The sequence below is a fragment of the Macaca nemestrina genome, chromosome 6, assembly GCF_043159975.1.
Source record: "Macaca nemestrina isolate mMacNem1 chromosome 6, mMacNem.hap1, whole genome shotgun sequence".
In the NCBI taxonomy this organism is placed as follows: Eukaryota; Metazoa; Chordata; class Mammalia; order Primates; family Cercopithecidae; genus Macaca; species Macaca nemestrina.
The window spans coordinates 110,678,060-110,700,508 of record NC_092130.1 but is presented as its reverse complement, the minus strand read 5'-3'; the positions used below and the strand labels follow the sequence as shown (position 1 = coordinate 110,700,508).

Below are 22,449 nucleotides of genomic sequence, written 5' to 3'. Positions count from 1 at the left end.
TATAGCTATTGTGGTTCTACTTTCAGATTGTAACATAATTCTAAAGCTAATTACCGAATTTCTGTGTTTATAGAAAATTGGAGCATGTGGTAATTATGTGCTATTAATAAAACTTGGATTTTGTATAAGCTTGGAAATGCAACAATTCAAACAATAAAGCTGTTTGGCACAGTTTGATAGCACTATAGACAAATGATGAGGGAGTGATTTATCTTAATTTATAAAATAGAAAATTCTTAGCTCTGTTCCCAGGGAAAAAAATATCTGCTGAAATGCCATATCAGGGCATAAACCATCAGTGAAGCCATTTCCTTTGCAAATCTTAGACAGCAGCTATATTCAAGCCTTATAAGCTTATAAGAAGGGATGGCAGTAACAGTAGGATAGTTATGGCCCACAACGTTGGCAATGTTTCCGTTCAGCCTGAAAGCCCAGATTCTGGTCAAAGGAGATGGAGGTAGGCACAGTGGACCTGGTCCAGGATGTGGCTAACTCCGTTCTCCCTGGCTGTCTGCGTTGAGAGATCATGGGTCTCAAACTAGGTTGCACAGTTAAGTCATCAGGAGGGAATTTTTTAAATACTGACGGCTGGGCCCCACTATAAGCCAGCTGAATCAGGCTCTCTTGGGGTGAGACCTGGGCTTAAGGTCATTCTCCTCTGCAACCACCAAGGTTGAGAACTGGTGCTTTATTAGAGGAGACCTTGCCTCAATCCCCATGTTGCATTCCTAGCCCTTTCTCACCCGTTCCATCTGTCCTTGAGATCTTACATAAAAACAGACTGTGCCTTGCACTTGTGGAGATGGGGCCCCGCTTCCTTTCTCCTGCCCTCCTCTCTCACTTGATCAGCATGCAGACCACAGACACTTCCTCACACCTCACACCCATGGGAGTGGATTTGGAATGTTTTTACAGGCATATTTCTGCAGATCCTCAAGGCTGCTTTCCTTTCCTTTTCCAATCAATTATTACTGAGACTTGAGTTCCTCTTCACCTATCAGTCAATACTTGAAAAGGAGCTCCCATGAGGTCTTCAGAATTACCCTAAGAAAATGGTCCTCAAACCATGCTCAACAGAACAGGGGTGTTTTGTGAAGTGGACTGAGTGGTTTCATACCTAAAATTAAATGGTGACTGTCTTTCCTCAGATAACAGAAGAAAAAAATAAGTGGATAGAATTTCTTCAACTTTAGGATGATCTTCCCCCACAAAACTTTCCTAAACCCATGGTGCCTACCAGTGCTTGCCTATCCTCAGTTCATTAAAAGATACATCTGCTTTTTGTACCAAATTATGTTCCTGGCTATTTTAAATGAAAGCTGCCACTATGTCCTGGGGTTTCAAGAGCACTTTCTCCAATGCACAACCACCTAGAAGTGTATAGGGACCATTGTCCCAAGGGTTTCAAAAGATCAGTTTTCCCCTACCTTAGACTAGAAGCCTCCTAAGATGGCTTCCTGCTTTACAGTTCTGGGGTTTTATGACCATGTATGCTCTGAGATGAGGGAAGATATTTGATGCGTGCAGTGGCATTGCATGCTGTGCGCTGAAGTCAGGAAGTGTGGAAGGATTGTCCGTGCTAGAGGAAGGCCCAGCTGTCCCCAGGTGGGGCTGTTTTCCCTCTTGTTCCTATACTGCGCCCCTTTCTGTTTCATCCATTGTAAGGAGCTCTTCTCTGGAAGTTTTAGAATTTGTTACTCTCTCATTATTCCAAGTCAATATAATAAGTGTTAGCCCTGGTGAATGCTTAATACCTGAGTTATACTGAATTTCAATCATGGTAACAGGGGACTATTAAAACCAAGCAGAAGATGGAATTGGAGGCCATTGTCTTCAGTGAAACAACTTAGAAAACCAAATAGCGCATGTTCTCACTTATAAGTGGGAGCTAAATGGTGGGTACACATGGACATGGGGTGTGGAATGATAGACCTCAGAGACTCAGAAGGGTGGGGAGGTGTGGGGGATGAGAAAATACTCAGTGGGTAAAATGTACATTATTGGGGTGATGGATGCCCTGAAAGCATAGACTTCACCACTGTGCAATATGTCAAAGTAACAAAACTACACCTGTACTCCTTAAATTTATACAAATTTTAACAAACGAGCAAATAACAGCAAGTGAACGTACGCAGCCACTATAGTCCTCTGACCATAAAGTCTTGATAGCACCATCACCCAGCCTCAAGTTTGCTCTGGGTAACCCTGTTGCTCCAGTTGTACATCCTTGGCCTCTCTGTAAATCTAAAGCGCTGTTCTCGTGACCAATGGCTCTTCTCTGATCTTAGCCAGGTTCGACTGGAGGCAGAGATGAGCGCTTCTGCAGGAGAATGCCCTGTAGAAATGTTTGGCAGAGTAGCTCTCATTTTTTCCTGAGCCAACCTATCTCAGATTTTTTTTCTTGTAAAAGCAAAATAAATTCAATATTTGCCTACTGGAAACTAGAGCTAGTGCAATTAGACACAGACTCTCATCCTTCAGTTGTCTCATAGAACAGATTGTTTGAGATTTCGTTTTGAAAATTTACAGCTGATTCTTCTGTCTTTTTATCAATTTTACAGAGACATGCGAGAAATGAAAAACCTTTTAAGCAAACTCAGGGAAACTATGCCTTTACCATTGAAAAATCAAGGTGAGTCTTGTCAGTTCTCTTTGAGGCAGATGTTTTTAATGGGATAACCTTGGGAATTGTTTTCTTGGAAATTAAAGCATATGTCTCACACAAACAGTAGAAGGCATTGAGCATTCATTTGTCTTTCCTCAAGAAGATACCAAAATGAGACTAGAGACTCTCTGGTGAACACAGCATGCTTTGAGGGGGCCCGAGATACATTCTGACCTTAAAACAAACTCCTCCTCCACTGGCCCTGTTACTCACTGTGGAAAGCACCATGCCAGGCACAGCAGGAGACTTCAGAACACCTTCAAAGGAAGATCTCTGCCATCCACTTGCGTAATTATCTTTAAAAAGTAATCAAAAAAATTAACATATATTGAGAACTTACAGCATGCCACTATTCAAAATACTTTGCATGTATTAACCATATTCACTTATTTAATTCTAAACAACTTTGAGGGAAATGCTATTAGTGTTTCCCAATTTAGTAGAAACTGGCACACAGAGACGTTAGCTAACTTGGCCAAGGTCACACAGACTGGAAATAGGAAAACTGGGATGTGAATTCAGGCAATCTGTCTCCAGGTCTATCCTATGGGAGTATATGCCCTAACGCAGAAATGAGAGGGAGATGTTCACCAGAATGCGGGAAAGTCCTCTGCATGCCTTTTAAACTATTGTATCCTCAGTATCTGGAGCCTGGGACATAGCAGAATAATACCTGTCACAATCGATGTTGGTTAAATCTGCACCTACCTTTGCAGCCCCAGAGACTGACAGTGTGTACAAAGGACCAATAATGAGGGCTTACATTAAGTATACATGGCCGGAGCAGCCATAGTTAAAGTATCACCTTCAGAGGGTTGTACATGGAGGTGGAGAAAGGCTTCTAGGAGGCAAGAAAGAAACTCCTCTTGTTTTCACTGAGCAAAGCCTGATGGGAGGGAAGACAGGGTGCCGCTTGCCTTGAAGCGAGGAGGAGGAGGAGGAGGAGGATTTGGCAGTGGAGCTGGAGGCTCCTCTTGGCTCCAGGAGCAGCTCAGCAGAAGGTGGAGGGGTGGAAGTGAGAACACCAGACGAAGAGGCTGAAGAGTAGCGTGGCCTGAGCTGCACAGGGGCGGAGGTCAGAAAATAAGAAGCACGGGCTCCAGCACATCAGATAACTCGGAACAGCCCCTGAAGGGCCTGCTCACCAAGGCCAACTGGCTTGAGCCACAGGTGTAGTGTTTTGAGAAAGTAGAAAACATGCTGTAGTGATGAGAGACTGCTCTGACCACTACATGGAAGATTGTTGCCAGAAATAAGCACAGTGTTTAGAACAAGGGCTTTGAATTAAGAACAGCCTTGGGTTCAAATGCTGGCTCTGCCACCTACCAGCTTTGCACCCTGGGAACAAATTGTTTAACTTCTGCAAATGTATTTCCTTAGCCCTGCAAAGGGGATAATAGTATCACCTACTTTAGAAGTCTGTTGTGGGGATTAATTGAAGCAATGTGTCATATGCCTACTACCAAACTTAGCAAACACTTGACAAACGCTTTGTTATTATTATTATTGTTGTCACTGTTAATATTATTTACAAGCTGGTCAACCCAGCTTTGCTCAAGAGAACCCCAAATCACCATCAAATAGAGGAATCCCTGCTACCACTCACTCTGCAACAGACCATGTGTAGTGTACATGTGAGGCTGGTCTTGAGCCTGCAATTCAAAACACTGGCCCCAGGACTTTAGATCCGCAGCTCATGTCTCAAGCTGTCCTCAGTGTCTTAATAGGTTTGGCAAGCCTCCTTCATCAGTAGCACCCTGACGTCTCGCCCTCCCTCACATTCAGCTTTCCAAGAGGATGGCTGCCCAGGGTCCCCCAGTCTGAATTTCATGGGTGCCATGTACCCTATATTTTAAATCACATCATCCTAAACATTCCCTCCCCATTTAGTGATCATTCATCCAGCAGTTTTTGACTGTGTGTTAATAGAAAGACAGAAATTTTGTTTTATTTAGTCATTTATAATCATAAAGAATATCATATAAATATTTTATGTGACTTTGTATCATCTTTATACACGAAAAAATAATTAATTTTAATTACATTTTTAAATGTAATAATAATAATCAAAGGTTGATACTGTGAGTGAAAACATGAGTGAAAAGGGAATAGTCATCAAAATAAATTATACTCAGGACTTGAACCTTGGATCTATCTGGGGAACAGAAAGGAAAAAGCTAGAAAGGAGATACAAGGACTTATTCAGAAGGAGGTGGTGCAGTAGGATTTTAATAATCAAAAATAACTAATGTAAAGGATTGTGAGAAATTTGAGTTTCTTCACTGAGGGAAGAAATGGGAATCCTTAGCATGAAACAATACATCTCTGTTCCCTATGTGTTTAACATGACCTCACAGCCTACTGAGCTGACCAGTGGGGAAGGGGACTGTGTCTGAACTGGAGGATCCAGAGGGGACCTGAAGAGTCTCTCTGGGAACATTTTGACAGATGCATGTGGCACCATTTTAATGAACAAATCATATAGATTCTTCTTGCTACATAGACTGAGATAGACCATAGAGGCTTCCCCAATTCCTTTCTGGAATTCTTTTCAGGTGGTTTATTTATTATACAGGTCTAATACGTACCGGAAATGGTGCAGGGTAAAATGTGGAAAAAAGTATTCCAGTTCTTTTCTGTAGGACCTTATTGTCAAAACATGATTCTAACGGGATGAAAACCATTATAGAAAGCCATCTGTTTTCTTTCTGCCTTCTTATTTCCTTTCTCTTTTCTTTCCGTTTACATGGGTCTTTAAATCAGAAAAAAAAAAAAAAGGGAAAAGATACCACTCCTGGTCCCCATCTTTCCTATCTCAACCCCTGACCACATGAAAATGCTGCTGACTGAGTCCACTATTCTCTAGGCTCTAACTCGGCCCTCAACTCCAAAACTGTTCCATGTTTATTTCAGCATTTAAAGATTTAATCATATCTTCTCCCCTTTCTACTACAGTCAAAACTCGGCTCCACAACAGTTTACTTTAAATCAACTTTCAGTGGAGAAGAAAGGAAGGTGGCCAAGGGCAGGAATTTTAATGGTTAGTGATTATGCCTTCATTTTTAGACAGCCTTTTCTTTCCCATCCATCCAGTTTCAGACTGGAGGCAAAGAGATGCACAAAAGAAGAGCAAGCCACCCTTGCACTGCTGAGTTCCACCGTGGGCTGCAGACAAGGGCCAGGTCTCCTGGCTCTCAGCCCGCTGTTCTTCCCACTGCTTCAGCGCCCCTCCTGTCCTACATTCTAGGTCACTGGCAGTGCTGTAGGGAGCTTCATTAATTATGATAGTCTCGCTGTGTCAAATGGATTACAAATGGAACCACCTGTGGGGAGCCTGCAAGGTTACTGACAGAGGCTAAAAGGAGATTGGAAAGTGAAGGACAAGCATCTTCTAAATGCATGCTGTTATCAAACAAAACAAATCAGCAGAAATAAATTAAGCCTGAAAGACAGTTTCACCTTTTCCAAAATTCTGATTTAGTGAATGCTGTGGGAGGTGTCGGTATGTTCATTCTTGCATAGAATTCGGTCGTTGATGCCATGCACGAGAATCAGTCTGGAATTAGGTAAGTCAGGAATTGACCTGGGCTAGAATGAGTCCCCTCCTGTGAACAAGACTACTCCAGACTAACGTGGGCCTAGAGATAGTTCTCCCAAACTCATGGCATCCTCCTCCAATCAGGACCCCCACATCCAGAACTGAACCTGGCTGTGTGAGGCAGAAGAGTCCTCAGATATCTGGCTGAAGAACACTGGGCAGTTATGCCACCATCTAGCACAGAGACGACCTTTTAGGTCCTTCCCCCAAGGGCCTTATAAAGACTTTCTATGTTTCTAGCTGCTGTCTGAAAGTTATTCTGGGCAGTTTTACCAGTAGCCCCATATCCTTTGCAATTTCTGCAATCTCTTGTCCAAGATTCAGTGTGACATAAGCAAACCAATCTGATTTCTTAATGCATTACTCTATTATGTTGAGCTATGTCTACTCACTATCTACTGAAGGAAGAACAGACCTCTCACCCCAGCAGCCTTTGTCCCCATCGTCATCCAACATATAATGGTCACCAATGATGTGTCAAATTCTGTGCTAGGTGCTGAGGATGTCTCTCCTCCACTAAAACCTGTCCCTTTCAACAGGGAAAAATTGGATGGGAATCACCTAGGAAACTTTTCGAAATGCCATATGCCTCCTCTCGCACAGATTCTGGTGGAGCCTTCAGGGTTGGGCTGAAAACAACTATTACATATGCATACAGACAGACACACACACACACACACACCACACACACACACACACACACACACAATTAGAAAGAAACAGAAATTAGTGCTCACAATATAATAATGCCGTAACAATTAGACATGGGTTGTTACAAGGTATATTAGATTCTCACCTGGCCCAGGCTTGAATTCAAAACGGGGGGTTATTAGGGATTGCTTTTTAGAAGGTGTCTGTGCTGAGAATTTTTAGGATGAGTAGCACTTAGCCAAAGGAATAGAAAAAATATAGTCTAGGCTGAAGATTCTGGATGTGTGAAGGCATACGGGGAGATGAAAGAGGAGGGGATTTTGATAACTACAAGGACTTAAGTAGTTGGGAAAGTGTCTAGACAAGAGGCTTAAGAGAGAGACAAGAGAGAGACAAGAGCTGTATCATTAAGGCCCCTTAGGCCATGTTAAGAGGTTTGGGAGCCACTGGAAGGATTCCATGAGGAGGCAGGTGCGGTCATCCAGGTGAAAAATGCTTAAGATCTCACCTAAAGTCAGGAGGTTGGAAAGGAGGACAGGGACAATTGGATGTGGTGCATAAGGATAAGCAGAATCAAGGAAGAAACCCAAATTCAGACTTGGAAAATGAAGTAAATGACGATGTTGGTCACCAAGTTAGAGAGAGCAGAGGAGCAGTAGTAAAGGCAGAGAACAACAACTTTTGGACATGGGGGGAACCTTCTGGAGCAGTGCTCAGTGAGACATGTGATCTGAGAGGACTGAAACACAGATTTGAGCATCATCAGCGTAGTGGGAATTGAAGCCCTACCAATAGTGTGCACAGACAAGAGTCCTGGAATACCAAAAGGGAAGGTTTGAGAGGAAACAAGATCAGTCTACAAAGGGGACGAAGATGAAAATTACAAGAGCATGATTAAATAAATCAAAGAAGTTTGCAAAGAAGGAATGGCCAGTGGTGAAGCTAAATATGAATTGGAAGTGTCCACAGGATTTAATGACAAGGTGGTCACTTGTGGTGTTGGCACAAGCAGCTTTCTTGGAATTTTGGGCATGGAAGCCTGGCTAAGGAGGAGGGGAAGTGAATGGCAGATGATGAACTGGGGCAGCCAGGGTAAATTCATTAAGACTTTATTACAGAGCGGTGGGAAGATGGGATTGGATGCAGATGATGTGCCAAGAGCTGCAGCAATCGTTTATAGAAGCAATGGGAATGTGAAGGAATGCAGAAGCATGGAGCAGTCAGAAAAGACTGCAGGAAAAAAAAATGTTTAAGCTAATCTTTGAAGGAGGGCTTGCCAATTGTCTAAGGAGGGAGGACTTTTCTGAAACGAGAGGTGGCAAGTGCAAAGGCAGCAGGCAAAAGAAAGTACAAGCATCGCTAGGGAATTCTAAGTAGCTCTGTTTTGGACTGTCTCCTCCTTTATAAGCCCTTCATTCCAGCCAGACTGGACTGTCCACTCTCTTTTATGGCATTTTTCACAAAGCCTCATTGTTACTCAAGGAAAGGTTCTTGAGGCCAGGGACTATCTTTCTATTAAGACCCATCTTGGTATTATCCTCAGTACCCAATGTAGAGCCTTGGACTTAGCAGGCTTTCTGTTAATCCAGTGGTTCTCAAAGTGTGCTCTTACGAACAGCAGCGATATCTGGGAACTTGTAAGAAATGCTGATTCTCTGGCCCCACCCCAGAGCTACTGACTGAGAAACTCTGGAGTTGGGGTCAGCAATGTGTGCTTTAACAAGCCCTAAGATGATGCTGATGCAGCTAATGTTTGAGAACCACTGGCTTAGCTGAGGGTCTCTCTCTTTTTTCCCCTGGAATAGAAATTTGTAACTGCAATGTAGTAGAAGCATTTCTCATCACCTATATAAGAAATCTTTTATTAGCAAAATAAATTTAAGCAATAGAGAAGTGGTTTGGGGGAATTGCAGTGTCCCTGGCTTCAGCAGCATTCAAGAACTAAACACTGAGGCTGGGCATGGTGGCTCATTCCTATAATCCCAGCACTTTGGGAGGCTGAGGTGAGAGTATTGCTTGAGGCCAAGAGTTTGAGACCAGTCTGGGCAACATAATGAAACCCTGTCTCTTTATAAATAAAAATTTTTAATAAATCTAAAATAATTAAACACTGAATGACTGAGGTTTGAACTTAATGGTGGCCAAATTTCCTACTCTCCCTCTATTTTTTTTTTTCACTTTCTCCTATGCTTTACTTACTCTGCTTCCCTTTCCACCTTTCATTTTCACATTTAAAACTGTCTTAGGTTATAGTTTTCTGAGAGTGAGTACTTTGGAGAAAAAATGCTATAAAACTCTTAATGATAAGCCACATCTAAATAAAAATTTGCAATAAAAATCAAAGATTTTCCGACAAGTTCAAGTGCATTATTCCAGAAAATTTAGAACCACTGGGGGAACATTCCCTTTTGCTTACATTCTTGCAGCCCTTCTGTTTATTCAGTGATTCTCAAAGGGTGGTTTTAGGACTAGCAGCAATGTCTGGGAACTTGTAAGAAATGCTGATTCTCTGGCCCCACCCCAGAGCTACTGAGAGAGGCCTTCAGAGACAGGATTTCAATCAATGTGGAGAGACACATTTCCTTGGAGCTGAATTCACTTCAAACCATCCCAGGAATACTTACTGCTTCGTAAATTTCAGCATTTACTGCAGGTGTCAGCTCCGCATGGTGTAGAAAGCTGCTCTGAATTTCTGCCAATAATTTTTTAGCTTTTCTGTTACCTCAGCCTTAGGTGATGGTCAGACAAGCGCTAAGCAAGGCAAAGGTCTCACAAATGTGCAGCAAAGATGACCCAAATCAGCAGTTGTCCTTAATAGGCAGCCTCCCCTTTGCTTAATGTCTGAGCACTTTCTCATCAATCCTAACAATTTATTCCCTTGTGAGAGATATATAGTACACATACATATATATGTATATGTGTGTATGTATGTGTACATAATATGTGTATATATGCCATATATATGTATATCTGGAGATAGATAGATAGATAGATAGATAGATAGATAGATAGATAGATAGAAGGCTGAGTGAGAAGAATTTCAATAGCACAAAAGGCTGTGCTATTGAAAGGTTTTTGGGTTTTTTTAATCCACTGTAGTGAATGCATCACAGGTATAAGTATCAATCTTGATACAAATTTCATAATATCTGTGTATAATACCTACTTGCTTTTAATATATACAAAAACAAGACAGTAGAACGAAGTATATGACCACAACATACACGTACACATTTTCCTTTGTAAATACAACATTGTGGTAGACATTTCCTCATGTAAGAGGAGCAAAACACCTCAGAGTTGCATACTATAACATATAAAGACCATTTCAGTCCCTCCCCAAATTAGGTAAGTATTTGGGGAAAGGGAAGGAGATACCAGAATTTAGAAAACAGATCTTCCAACTCTTAAATAAACAGCACTATGAAGATCTTTCTTTCCCATAAATATCTTCATACTTTTGGTGACTCTGTTTTAGGGAAGCATTGAATTCCAGGTGAATTTGAGTTTCAGAAAGTGTAGTCAGAGTCCAAAGAGATACTGAAAGGTAAAATTCTTTACCCTTCAGAATTTGCCATATCTTTGCCATATCCAACTAGGTTAAGTACCTTGATCAATTCATGGTTAAAGAAGTAAGAGTCCTAAAAATGACGAGAAAATTAGTTATTTCTTTCTGCTCCAAATATTTCATGGTTTATCTCTGAGATGTTCTCCTGAAAACTGAGGCTAATGTTTAGTATCTAACATTGTTTTCAGTTTCTTAACTATTTGGGAGCAAGTTAACTTTAAAAGAAAGATATCCTCTTTTTAACTCTCATAATGTTGACATCCAGATTACAGTAAATTATTTTTCACTATGGAAAGGACAATTTAGTCCTGTTTTTCTCCATGTTAACAGAATATGAGCTTTAAGAGAGGATTTTAATCTCTGGAGACTGGGAGGGTGGACTGTGTTTGATTCATTTGATATGCCCAGCGGGGGCGCCTGTTTTCTTCTCTGGCTTGGACTTGCTACTCTAGCTCTATCTAAATATATAACATAGTGCAACATTCCAAGGAACACTGTCAACCTTTGTGGGTGATACTAATTTACAAATAAGTGTGACACATTAGAGCCTTTGGGAAGGGGAGGAGAAGCCCAGGCACTCAGATGACACTTTATGTAAGAGGACTGGAAAGCCAGGATCTATTTTTGCTCTCAACAGTTTCCTGAGCATTGTAAACCAAAAAGTATCTGAGACAAGTCTCAGTCAATTTAGAAATTTAATTTGCCAAGAAATAGTACATGCCTACGGCACAGCCTCAAGAGATCCTCAGAACATATGCCCAAGGTGGTCAGCCTACAACTTGGTTTTATAGGTTTTGGAAGACATAAGACATTAATCGATACACGTAAGATGGATCTCAGTTTGGTCTGGAAAAGCAGGACAACTGGAAGCAGGGCTTCTAAGTCATAGGCAGATTCAAAGATTTTCTGATTGGCAGTTGCTTGAGTTATTATCTGAAGACCTGGAATCAATAGAAAGAAATGTCTGGGTTATTATGATAGGGGGTTGTAGAGACCAAGGTTTTATCATGTAGATGAAGCCTCCAGGTAGCAGGTTTCAGTGAAAATAGATTATAAATGTTTCTTATCAGAATGAAAGAGTCTGTTCTATCAGTCTTAAGGTCTCTGTGTTGATGTTAACTCTAGTTAGCTTTGTCTGAATTCCAAAAAGGAGGATGATATAATGAAGAATGTTCAACTGCCTCTTCCCAAAATGGCCTGAACTAGTTTTTCAAGTTAACTTTGGAATGCAGCTGGCTGAGAGGAGGGGTCCATTCAGGTGGTTGTGGGGCTTACAATTTTATTTTGGTTTACTGAGCATCTAGGCTCAGTAATCAAGAAAAACAAGCCCTCTTCTATGAATCAGTTCGGTTCAGGTGGGGCACATTTTTCACTTTAGCTATCTCTTCATCTAACTTCTGCTTCTGTGCCCTTTGCCAAGCTTCCATCCCCTTTAAGTTTAGGATGGGGAAAGGAGGGAACTCCTTAGCCCCACTCTGGAAGGAAAGTGCAACTAGTCTTGGCAGAGCTTAGGTACATATCAGTCACCAACGCCAATCAACCATTTTGTTGTTCTTAGCTCCAGTCTAACCATGTCCTAGCACTGCCCCAGTTGGAAAATTCTAGATTATCCCCTCGTAGTCCTTTGCCTCTGGGACCCACATTGGCCATTTCTGCTTCAACAGGGTATTTCTACCCACCTTCTCTTTTGGTTTGCACTTTTTTAAAACACGCAACTCTTTAAACCAGATTAGGTTTACTGGTTTATTTCTTCCTCTACTTGTCATCATCCTAAAAATTTCAAACCAAAATTTATTAATTCAACAGCTGGCAGTCTTCTCTGAATGCCCTTGTATACAGAAATCTACAGAGAGTGCTGAGAAAAGACTCAATAGGAAATAGTTGAAACATGAAAAGGCATGAAGTTGATGAATGAAGGCGTGATAATGATCCAATGGAAAGGAAAATAGTTAATAATAGCTATTTTAACTAAATGCTTCCTCTACGCTAGACAGTAAGCTACTCATCATAGCTAAATCTTTTTCATAGATTATTTCATGTAATCCTCACCTGGGCTAAGTTTTATTAAACTCTATTTTACAGACAGCTTAGCAAGCTTCAGTTACATGTTCAAAGTCACAGAACTGGCAAATAGCCGAGGCAGGTTTAGAAAAGAAGTCAATCTTACTCGTAAGCATGGGTTCTTTCAAATAAGGTGTACACATTTCCCAACTGAAAGATTGCCTCTAAGTAGTTTCAATTCAATTTTAAGCAGTGGTTCTCAGCCTTGAATTATTTTGCCTCCCCCACACCAAGGAACATTTGGTCATAGCTGGGGATATTTTTGGTTGTCACAAATTGTCACACAGTGCTACTGGCATCTGATGAATTGAGGGATGCTGCTAACCACCCCACAGTGCTCAGGACAGTACCCCACAACCAAGAATTACCTGGTCCAAAATGCCAACAGTGCTGAAGTTGAGAAATCCTGATTAGGAGGATGATGGATTTTTAAAGCCACTTCCTAAAAAGCAGGTTGTTGTGTCTACACCTCATTCATGTGCACATTATGTCCCATCACAGATGACAGCAGCCTTCTGAATCTAACTCCCTACCCCCTGGTGAGAAGACGGAAGAGAAGGTTCTTTGGGCTGTGTTGTCTCGTCTCAAGCTAGGTGGCTCCTCCTGGAAACCCACTGAGAACATCTGAAAAAAATCACAAAACCTGAGGACCTCCAGACAGCGGAACCACACAGTTATTGGTTTTTGACTATGTTTTCTATGCTTCCTTATTACTTTTATCTGCCTCCCCTTGCCCTTTTAAATGATTTTACACTTGAAAGCAGCTGCCGTCGAGAAAAAAAAGAACAGATTCAAAAAAAAAAGAACAGATTCAAAAAGGAAGCTGTTTTTAAAAGGAAATTTTAAAGCTGACATTGTGCATGTCTGCTCCAAACCATGCCATGACAGATGCAAGAATTATGATTTTTAAATTATTTAAAGATTTTTTTAAATGTATTATACAGAGAAAAAATATTTCACATATAATAGTATATCTATAACTCTTGCTGATCTCATGTTAAAATTTATCGTATATGAAAGAAGTCTTTAAACTTAGAAATCTATTTAAAGCTGAAAAACTGTGTTCAAAAATCCAATCTATCAATATCATTAGAAATAATATTATAAGCAAACGTATACCACCTCACCTATTGCTTTCTCGGCACTCATTTACATTTAGTCTTCCATTCTGTCGGCATTTAAGAGCTTCAACATAAAAGTATCTTAATTTATAATGCAACAAAAACCACATACGAAAAGTACTAAAATTTTGTAAATACACAATAATCCTAATACCTTCGTACAAATGCATATGGGCAACTAATTTCTTTTTGATCCAATGATGTCTTTTTTAGCTTCTTGGAGAATGAAGTAATTCAGTTAGGAAATGGTGTAGTAACATATACAATTACCCTCAAATGTAAAATCAAATATTATTACATTTTGTTCTAATTGAAATCTGAAGCATGGTGTCTGCACATCAGCATAGTGTTAAATCTTATAGGGCATGCTGGAATTAGCTCAGATCATAAAAATATTTAACATTTTACATTGTTAATAAAGTTTTTTAGTTAAGCTAAGCTTGTCTCATTTTAGATGACTATGCAGATAAGACTTTTCCAATGTGTAGTTGGTGTCTTGTCTTACGCTTAGACTCTTGAAAGCAGGACACATTAAGCAATACTATATTTTAGAAAGGAGGAAGCCACATGCTTTGTTTTTCTGCTCACAGCTTTGTTGTGATCTTCCTTCACTAAACTTGTAACATGGTACAAATTTTGTTATACCGTCCCCTGTTCTTCCTTTGGCCCATTTCCCAGACAGAATTTCCCATGGGCTGAGAGATCAAGTCTTTGCATTTCTTTTCTTGTTTTCCATAGTCTGAAAAACCTTCAAGTCAGACAGGAGGCACCAGTGTCTAGTACAATAGAAGGATGAGCTAGATGCCGATAAGTGGTTTATTAAAGACACATCTTTAATCCCAACCCTGTTCTTTCCCAATACTTATGTGCACAGGCGTTTATATGTATACCAATATTTTTACCTAAAAACTAAATATATTAAGGCCTTTTGCTTTAGTGAAGGTGAAGAGAGGTACAGATGAACTACTGTAATAATTACTGTATTAGGTTGAATTATATGAAATTTCCTATATTTGACTGTTTTGACCTACAAAATGGCAATTTCATATAGTTCACCCTAATATCCAATGTGGAAATTATACTTGGAATTGTCTTCTAGCTCTTTTGATTGAAAATGAAAGAATCAAAGGGTTGGAAGAGAACGTTATACAGGTCTCTATTTAGAATATACCAGCTTGTTTTTGGCCTTATTCTTTGAATCTAGAGTCGTGTTCCAATGAACCAGTAATTAATGCATGGTTATAGGTATACCTGGCTTCAAAAAAGAAGTAGCCACGGAAAGCTATACGAGAAAATCACAATTTTCTGAATCAAATATTTGTAAAACAATTCGGCTATTTAAAGACTCTTAGGGTGAATACTCCCTGGGAAAACAAGCAACCCAGACTTACCTGGTCTGCAAACCTTGATTTAAGCTTAATATCCCTTCCTGAATGTAATTCATTTTCACCCCTAAGGTCATTTCACTTAAGATCCACTGTTTTTGAAATGTTGAAGTAGCCCAGTTTGGCAGCTCTCAGCACCTGCCTATCCCCTCTCCTATACTTCAACTATATTGAACTCTAGCTTCAGTCTAGTTCCTAGTAATCCATGCAAAGTTATTAACTGATAAGCCCAATCTTGTTGCTCAGCACGTTCTTCTAAATGCCTGACCTGAATAACTTCTGCTTGGTTAACTTGTGTTCATTCTCGCCTTAGTCTCAGTGCGAAAGTAACACTTACCTTCTGTGCAATTGTCCTTTGTACAACTGAAGACTGTTAATAAATTCAGGTCTCACCTCCATGTCTAAAAAGACTGTAGTAGCTATTCATGGAGATGGGAATTTGTCTAATTACCTAGCCAGACTTTGCATATTTAAGGTAATATATTCAACTACCGTATATTTTATTCATAGTGCCTGTTTTCCAGCCTTTGATCAGTTTTGTAGTTCCCGCAGATAAACTCCAAGATCTAAAGACCCTCTTTCAGTAACATATCCTAAAATTAAGTTTAGTGCTCAAAATCCTGGTAACCTACACTGGCCCATGGTTACAGTAGTTAATTCACTGTCTCCCATTAGATAGGCCAATGCATCCCTTATGAGCTGCCCCGCTCTCCTCTCACCTACCAAAGGATTTTCTCAGGTGTGGTTCCAAGCGATAAAGTTCTACTGTCTTGGCTTCCTGCTGGTAATTTGCTTTCGGATTAGCAATAACACTGAGCCAATCTTTAGGGTTAAGAAGAGAACATTGAACGCATTTTGTCACACATACTCACATGCTTGAAACAGAAAAGGATGTAAACTTTTGTGGCATACATTCACCCATTTTCCCACCATATCTTTAATATCCTGTGTTGATTTTTTTTTTTTCAGATTACAAAGACAATACATGTTCTTTGTGGGAAATCTGAAAAATACTACCAAATAGAAAATAAAAATCACCTGAATTCCACCACGACCACATTGTTTAAAACCACATTTCTGGGTTTTAAATCAGTCAGTGGCTGGGCCCAAAGGCACTTTTGGGTAAGATAAGAAATGCCCACAAAACCAAGGTGTCACTTAAAGAAACAAAACAAAACAAAAACAACAACAACAACAACAAAAATCTGTCCACTAATGTTTTGCACGCATCTAGGAGCAGATTCACTGCAAACCTCTGGTTATGCCATTATTCAGGGGTACAAAGAGTGTTTTAGAAGTAGCATAGTCCTGATGCCTCCTCTAATGAATTAAAGCTCTTGGGGGAAATTCTAAAATTGCCAGACCATTTTGTTTCTCTGCGCTTCTACAAAACCAGTTGGGATACTGAGTGTTTGGCAATACTGCCACCTACTGAAAGCTATGCTTCAGAGTGAGGGGAAATAAAGACACAGAGAATGTAAAAGCATCTGCTTTGTTTTAAACAGCAAACAAATGGACCAAATTAACAATGATCCCATCTGGAATTTAAAACTATGGAAGTGTCAACATTGAAAGGATTACGGATATCATCCAGCCAAACTTCCCACCTTACCCACACATACCTAAGCAATGTCTATCATTTCTTTGTCTTAGGAATGTCACCAAATACAAAATGCTCAACTTTCAGGTAACCATAGGTAGGATGAGAAAAAGCTGTGATACTACTGGCCTCAGGATAAATTATTAGAATTAAATATATAGACCATAATAGACCTAAGAATATAAAAGAATTGAGTATATGATAAAAATGACATTTCAGATCGATCAGAAAAGTTTAGATTATTAATTTATATTGGGATAACTGGTTAGCCATTTCTTGAGAGAAATATTAGATCTATACCTCATAATTCTTATCAAAATAAATTCCAGATGAAATAAAGATTGACATATTCAAGCACATAAATAAACATACAACAAGACTAGCAGGCAACATGAGTGGATATTTATATAATTTGAGTGTGAAAGAAGCCTTTCTTTGAGTGACACCAAAGGAAAAAAACAGAAAGAAAGGATGAATGGAATTTGACTTATTAAAACTGCTAAAATCCTATATAGTGAAAAATAAACTAAATTGAGAAAACAATATATGCAACAAAAAGTATAGATCTCAAATACATATTAAGAGCTTAAACATCACTACTTTGGGGACATTTCCATGATCTACAACTCCCTTCTCAACCAAATGTTTCCATTTCATTCTTTCCTTATTGAATGTTTTCATTATTGCTTGTTTAATTGCCTGTTTACCCCTATTAAATTGGAAGTATAAGAAGGCAGCAACCATGTCTATTTTGCTTATTGTTGCATCCATAACACATAACACAGTGCCAGACACAAAGCAAATGCTGAAAACATACTTACTGAATGAGTGAATAATGAATGAATGAATGAATGTTATTTTCTCATTCAAGGAGAATCAAACTTTCCACCAGAAAATTAGACCAAGGACACAAACTGGCAATGCATAATAAACTAAAATAACCTACTAATAATAAATATGAAAGTGTTAAAGTGTTTTAATACACTAGTAATAAAAAAATGCAAGTTAATATTATATACTCCTTTTTATATGTCAGAAAGGCAAAGGGTATAAAGAATTAAAGTTCCCAGGGACAAAAAGGAAGTATAGAAATAAACATTATCTTATAGAGTCAACAGGAATGTAAATTGATTCCACCTTTCTGAAAAAATATTTTGGTAATGTATTTTTCCTGCATGCCTAGTAATTCCACTTTAGGGAAATTCTCCTTTAAATGGGTCAGAAAATAAAATGAGCTAAGATGCATTTATTCATTATTCAAAAAGTATATGCAAGAAAGGATGTTTATAGCAGCATTATTTGGATAAGTAGAAAAATGTAAATAAGCCTACTTTATAGGGTTGGTTAAATATGGTACATCCTTTCAATGGAATACTGCGTACCAATTAAGAATAAGCACCATATGTGTATTTATTGAAATGTACAAGATATATTGTTAGATGAAAAAGGAAGTTATAGAGGGATATTTATAGTACGATCCCTTTTTAAAAATATATGCATGCATGTGTGCATTAAAGAGTCTGAAAGGATACTTGCCAAAGTGTAACAGCATTTATCTCTGGGAGGTGAGATTTGGAGCAATTATATTTATTTTCTTTTTGCATATCTGTAACTTCTAATTTTTCCACAATGAGCATGTAGTATCTGTATAATTTTTCAGGGAATAAACAATGATGTTCACAATATATATTAAATGAAAAACACATGTTATAAAACAGTATGTATAGTATGACACAATATTTGTAAAAAAGAAAATTATATATAAATATATCTATGTATGTATATATATGCATAAGAAAGCTAGGAGGACATAAACTAAAATGTTAATAGTAGTTATGGGTAGTGGGATTATGGGTGATTATTTTTTCTTTTTGCTTTTCTGTGTTTTCTAATTTTTCTACAATGAACATGTATTACTTGTGTAATAAAAACTAATAATAAAAGTTTTAAAAAATGAATATGTGAAAGGGACATTTTTGACTCACTAATTGTCTTCATCCTCTTCCCCACCCTATTTCCATCCCCTCCTTGGCTTATTCTTTGTCAAAATATGGGCAGTGGGGATATGGAGAGGAAACAACAGGGCACCAGAGCTTTTGAGAATGGAAGAGACAGAGAGGCACAAAGAGGGATGAGAAGGAAAGAGAGGAAGGGAGCAAGGGTCTGGAAAAGAAGGTAAGAGAGAAAGAAAGAAACTGCTAAGTGAAGTCAGTGGAGGAAGGAGTAAAACAGGTTTAGAAACTTTTTCACTAACAAGAGCAATGTCTTTAAATTTAGCTCAGGGTTTCTGATAGCTACAGCAAGAAAAAGAAATACACTAAGTTATTTTGTTTTCTAATAAAAGGAGACACACACACAAACACATGCACCCCTACATTCCTGGAGAGATATCTAGAAATGAAATTCTGACAGGAATGTACCCCAAGAAGGTTTTCAAGGGGTAAGCTATTGTGGTCCAGCTGGGTGCCAAGGACTGTACAGTACAGCTTGGAGTTCATAGACTTTTGTTTGAATCTCAGACGTGCTGCAACCAAGTACATGCCTGTGGCTAGCAGTTCCAGCATCCATTCTCTCCTTTTTTTCTTTAGTAATAGAGAACCCAAAGACACCACTAGTCACCTAAAGTAAAGACTCCCATTTCCCAGGCTCCTCTGGATGTGAGTGGGGCTGTATAACTGATTTTGGCCAAAAGTATATGAGTGGAAGTGTGCAATTTCCAAGTAACATTCATTAAATAAAAGGTGTGCATTTTCGTGATCTTCTTTTCTTCCCTCTGCGATAAGAACATGAGCATGGGAACTGAAGCAACCATGCTGAATCCAGAAATGGACACCAACTGAGGATGGCAGAAGTTCCCTATGTCAACCTAAAATAATCAAGATCTAACGTAAAGAGAGTTTCTTCAAGCCCAGGTGGGAAGATGGACCACCCAGAAACACCATCTCCAAAGGAATAGAGTCGGTGTTCGAAAGTAAGGAAGTTAAGATTTCATTTCTATAGGCAGAGACAGAGGAGATTTTAGCAGAATTACATTATTCATACAAGGTTGGCACATATAGCAATTTGCTTATAGGCAGTGTTTCTTTCTGGGAAGGGTACACTTAACACATTCTTACAGATGGTGTAATAACCATGGGTTTTCTGTCGTCTGATCTAGGCAAACCAGGACAACAAAGGAAAAATTAATCTATTATAAGAGTCATGAATTAAGAAGGCAGAAGGTTTTGTTCCTGATGTTTAATTCTCTCTAGCCATTGAACTGAACTAGAAAAATAAGAAAGTGAGTTAATCTATAATCTAAGAACAGAGATTGTAAAGACATTTGACTCAGATCACAGTCATGTCTCTCTCAAGGCTTAAAGTGTTTGGTGTTTAATTCTCTCTAGCCAATGAACTAAACAAGAAAAATAAGAAAGCTAGTTAATCTATAATCTAAGAGCAGAAATTGTAACCGTATTTGACTCAGATCACAGTCATATCTCTCTCAAAGCTAAAAGTGTTTAGGGGATTCCAATAGCTCTTAAATTTTATTTATTTTCATATCTAGCAGCCCTGGGCCACCTACCTCCATCCTATGACCCGCTAAAATAAATAAATAAAATAATGTCTATCTTGTTTAAGGCATTACGAGGTGAATCTTTGTACAGAAGAGCCTGTTCACTAAATTAATTTCCATATGCCTCAGTTCCCTCATAGTAAAATGTGGATAATAATACCAACATCATAAGATGTTCAACCAAATAACTGTTTAATTACTTGCTTAGAACTAAAGCTCTTTTACAGAGAAAAATCAAACAAACAAAACATTGCATGATACCATATTGGAGAACGTTGGGGAAAGGAAAATCTTTTAAACAGTGTTTTAAATCAAATGTTAATTGATTTCCATATGGAAAAAAAATGTAAACTTGACTGCTGCCTCATGACTTACACAAAAATTAATTCCAAATTGATTACTGATATAAAGTTAAAAGGTAAACAGTACAGAATATAATATAGGAGAATATCTTCACACCCGTAGAATTGTGAAATAGTTCCTAACGGGACACAAACCACTTTGGAAAACTGTTTAACATTATCTATTATCTAGAACATTTGTGTACCCTCTGATCTAATAATTTCATTCCTAGATAGAAACCCAACAAAAATATATGTGTGTGTATTCAGACAGGTAAAAGAATATTCATAGCAACATTATTTGCAGCAGCCAAAAACTGTAACCAATTCAAAGATCCATCAGTAGAAGCATGGAATGAGCAAATTGTGGTATATTCATGCAAGTGAATGCTATAGAGCAGTAAAAACAAATAAATGGACTACATTACAGCTACTTACAACCATATGCAAGAATATAACCATAACAGTGATGAGTGGACAAAAGCTAAGTGCGAAAGAATGCATATGCTACAGCAGCCAACATTTACAGCAGCTGAGAGATGATGTTATGGCCCCGTGACACAAATCTGGGCAAGCACCACAGCATTTATGACAGTTCACCCCTTGCATTGCTCAGATTCACTTGTTCTCACATTAAATTTGCTCCATTCAGATACAGTTTCTTCTGAATTGTGTTGTCACAATTCCTGGAGCCATAAATAAAAAGAGGGATAGTGGGACAAACCACAACCCCCACTTACGCATTTGGTCCCAAGACTGTATAGCTGATTCTCATCATCTCCCTACTCTACCAACCATCCCAGAACCCTTCATTCTAGGCTGACCCTCCTGGGTTGCCCAGTAGAATGGCTAGACACTCATCAAGGGGTATGAGGTTCTGAGGGTTGCCATGCCCTTATTGGACTGCGTTTGCAGTTCTTTTCGACTTACAGTTAAACCTTGATATGAGAATACCAAGAGATGATCCATCAGATCACCTGAGTGCCAAATATTTACCTGCATCATGATTACTTTGCAGTAGCTCTCTCACGCCATGATGATCAGGGCCAGCTACCCCTGTCTGTATGATAACTCTTTTATTTGCCTTCAAGTTAACTGGCATAAGGAATCTAAAGTGACTTGGTAACAGCTGTAGCTTAAAGTTTAGTGGGACTCATTTTCTCCCCTCTAGCACCCAGTATCTCTAGACCCACAGACTCTAAAGTTGTAGAAATGGGAAGCATACAGGGGATTACTGAGGCCACTCCTACTTTCAGCCCTTGATTTTTGGGCCCATATATTCTATCTGTTGGAGACACAACCATATAGCGACCATCGGTTTAAGAAGAATAGTGCATCCTGGAGCATAACACCCAATGTTGCAAGGTATCCTCTCCTTTAAGAGCATGTCATCACTCCATCAGGGTGGAGTATGTCATAGGAACAGTGAATCCAGTAGTCATGTTTTCACCGATAACCTTTCCTCTAAAATGGGACCCTTGGTCTGAGGCAGTGCTATGCAGGATCTTATTTCAGTAGATCACACGTCAGTGAGTCCACAGAGAATGGTGCTGGATGAAACTCTGCAGACAGTAAAGGCAAACCTACATTCAGAAAACAGGATAATCCTAGTCAGGTAGATGCAGTCAATTTGCCATCAAGTGACAGGTAGTTCGTATCGAGAAATGACATTGTATCATGGACACAGTGTCAATCTCTGTTACCAACAGGTTGGACATTCAGCAGGCTGAATGTCTGCCCCTTGGTGAGAAAGGCTTGTATTCGTTTCCTGTTTTTGCTGTAACAAATTACCACACAATTTGTGGCTAAAAACAATGCAAATGTATCAACTGACCATTCCAGAGGTCAGAAATCAGTTTCACTGGTCTAAAATCCAGGGACAGCCAACCTGTATTCCTTCCAG

The 22,449-nt window shown here is 39.2% G+C and overlaps 1 protein-coding gene across 3 annotated transcripts in view; it reads left to right on the top strand.

Annotated features, from left to right (window-relative positions):
- Window positions 1-18,607, top strand: part of RGS7B (regulator of G protein signaling 7 binding protein) — a 113,707-nt gene extending 95,100 nt beyond the window's left edge. For all 3 annotated transcript variants that reach the window (XM_011772034.3, XM_011772033.2, XM_071098876.1), the window contains 2 exons: window positions 2,562-2,632; window positions 13,045-18,607. In XM_011772034.3, the coding sequence (XP_011770336.2) occupies window positions 2,562-2,632; window positions 13,045-13,136 (163 nt within the window). In that variant the 3' untranslated portion in view covers window positions 13,137-18,607. The remainder of the gene's footprint in view (window positions 1-2,561; window positions 2,633-13,044) is intronic.
- The last annotated feature ends 3,842 nt before the right edge of the window (window positions 18,608-22,449 follow it).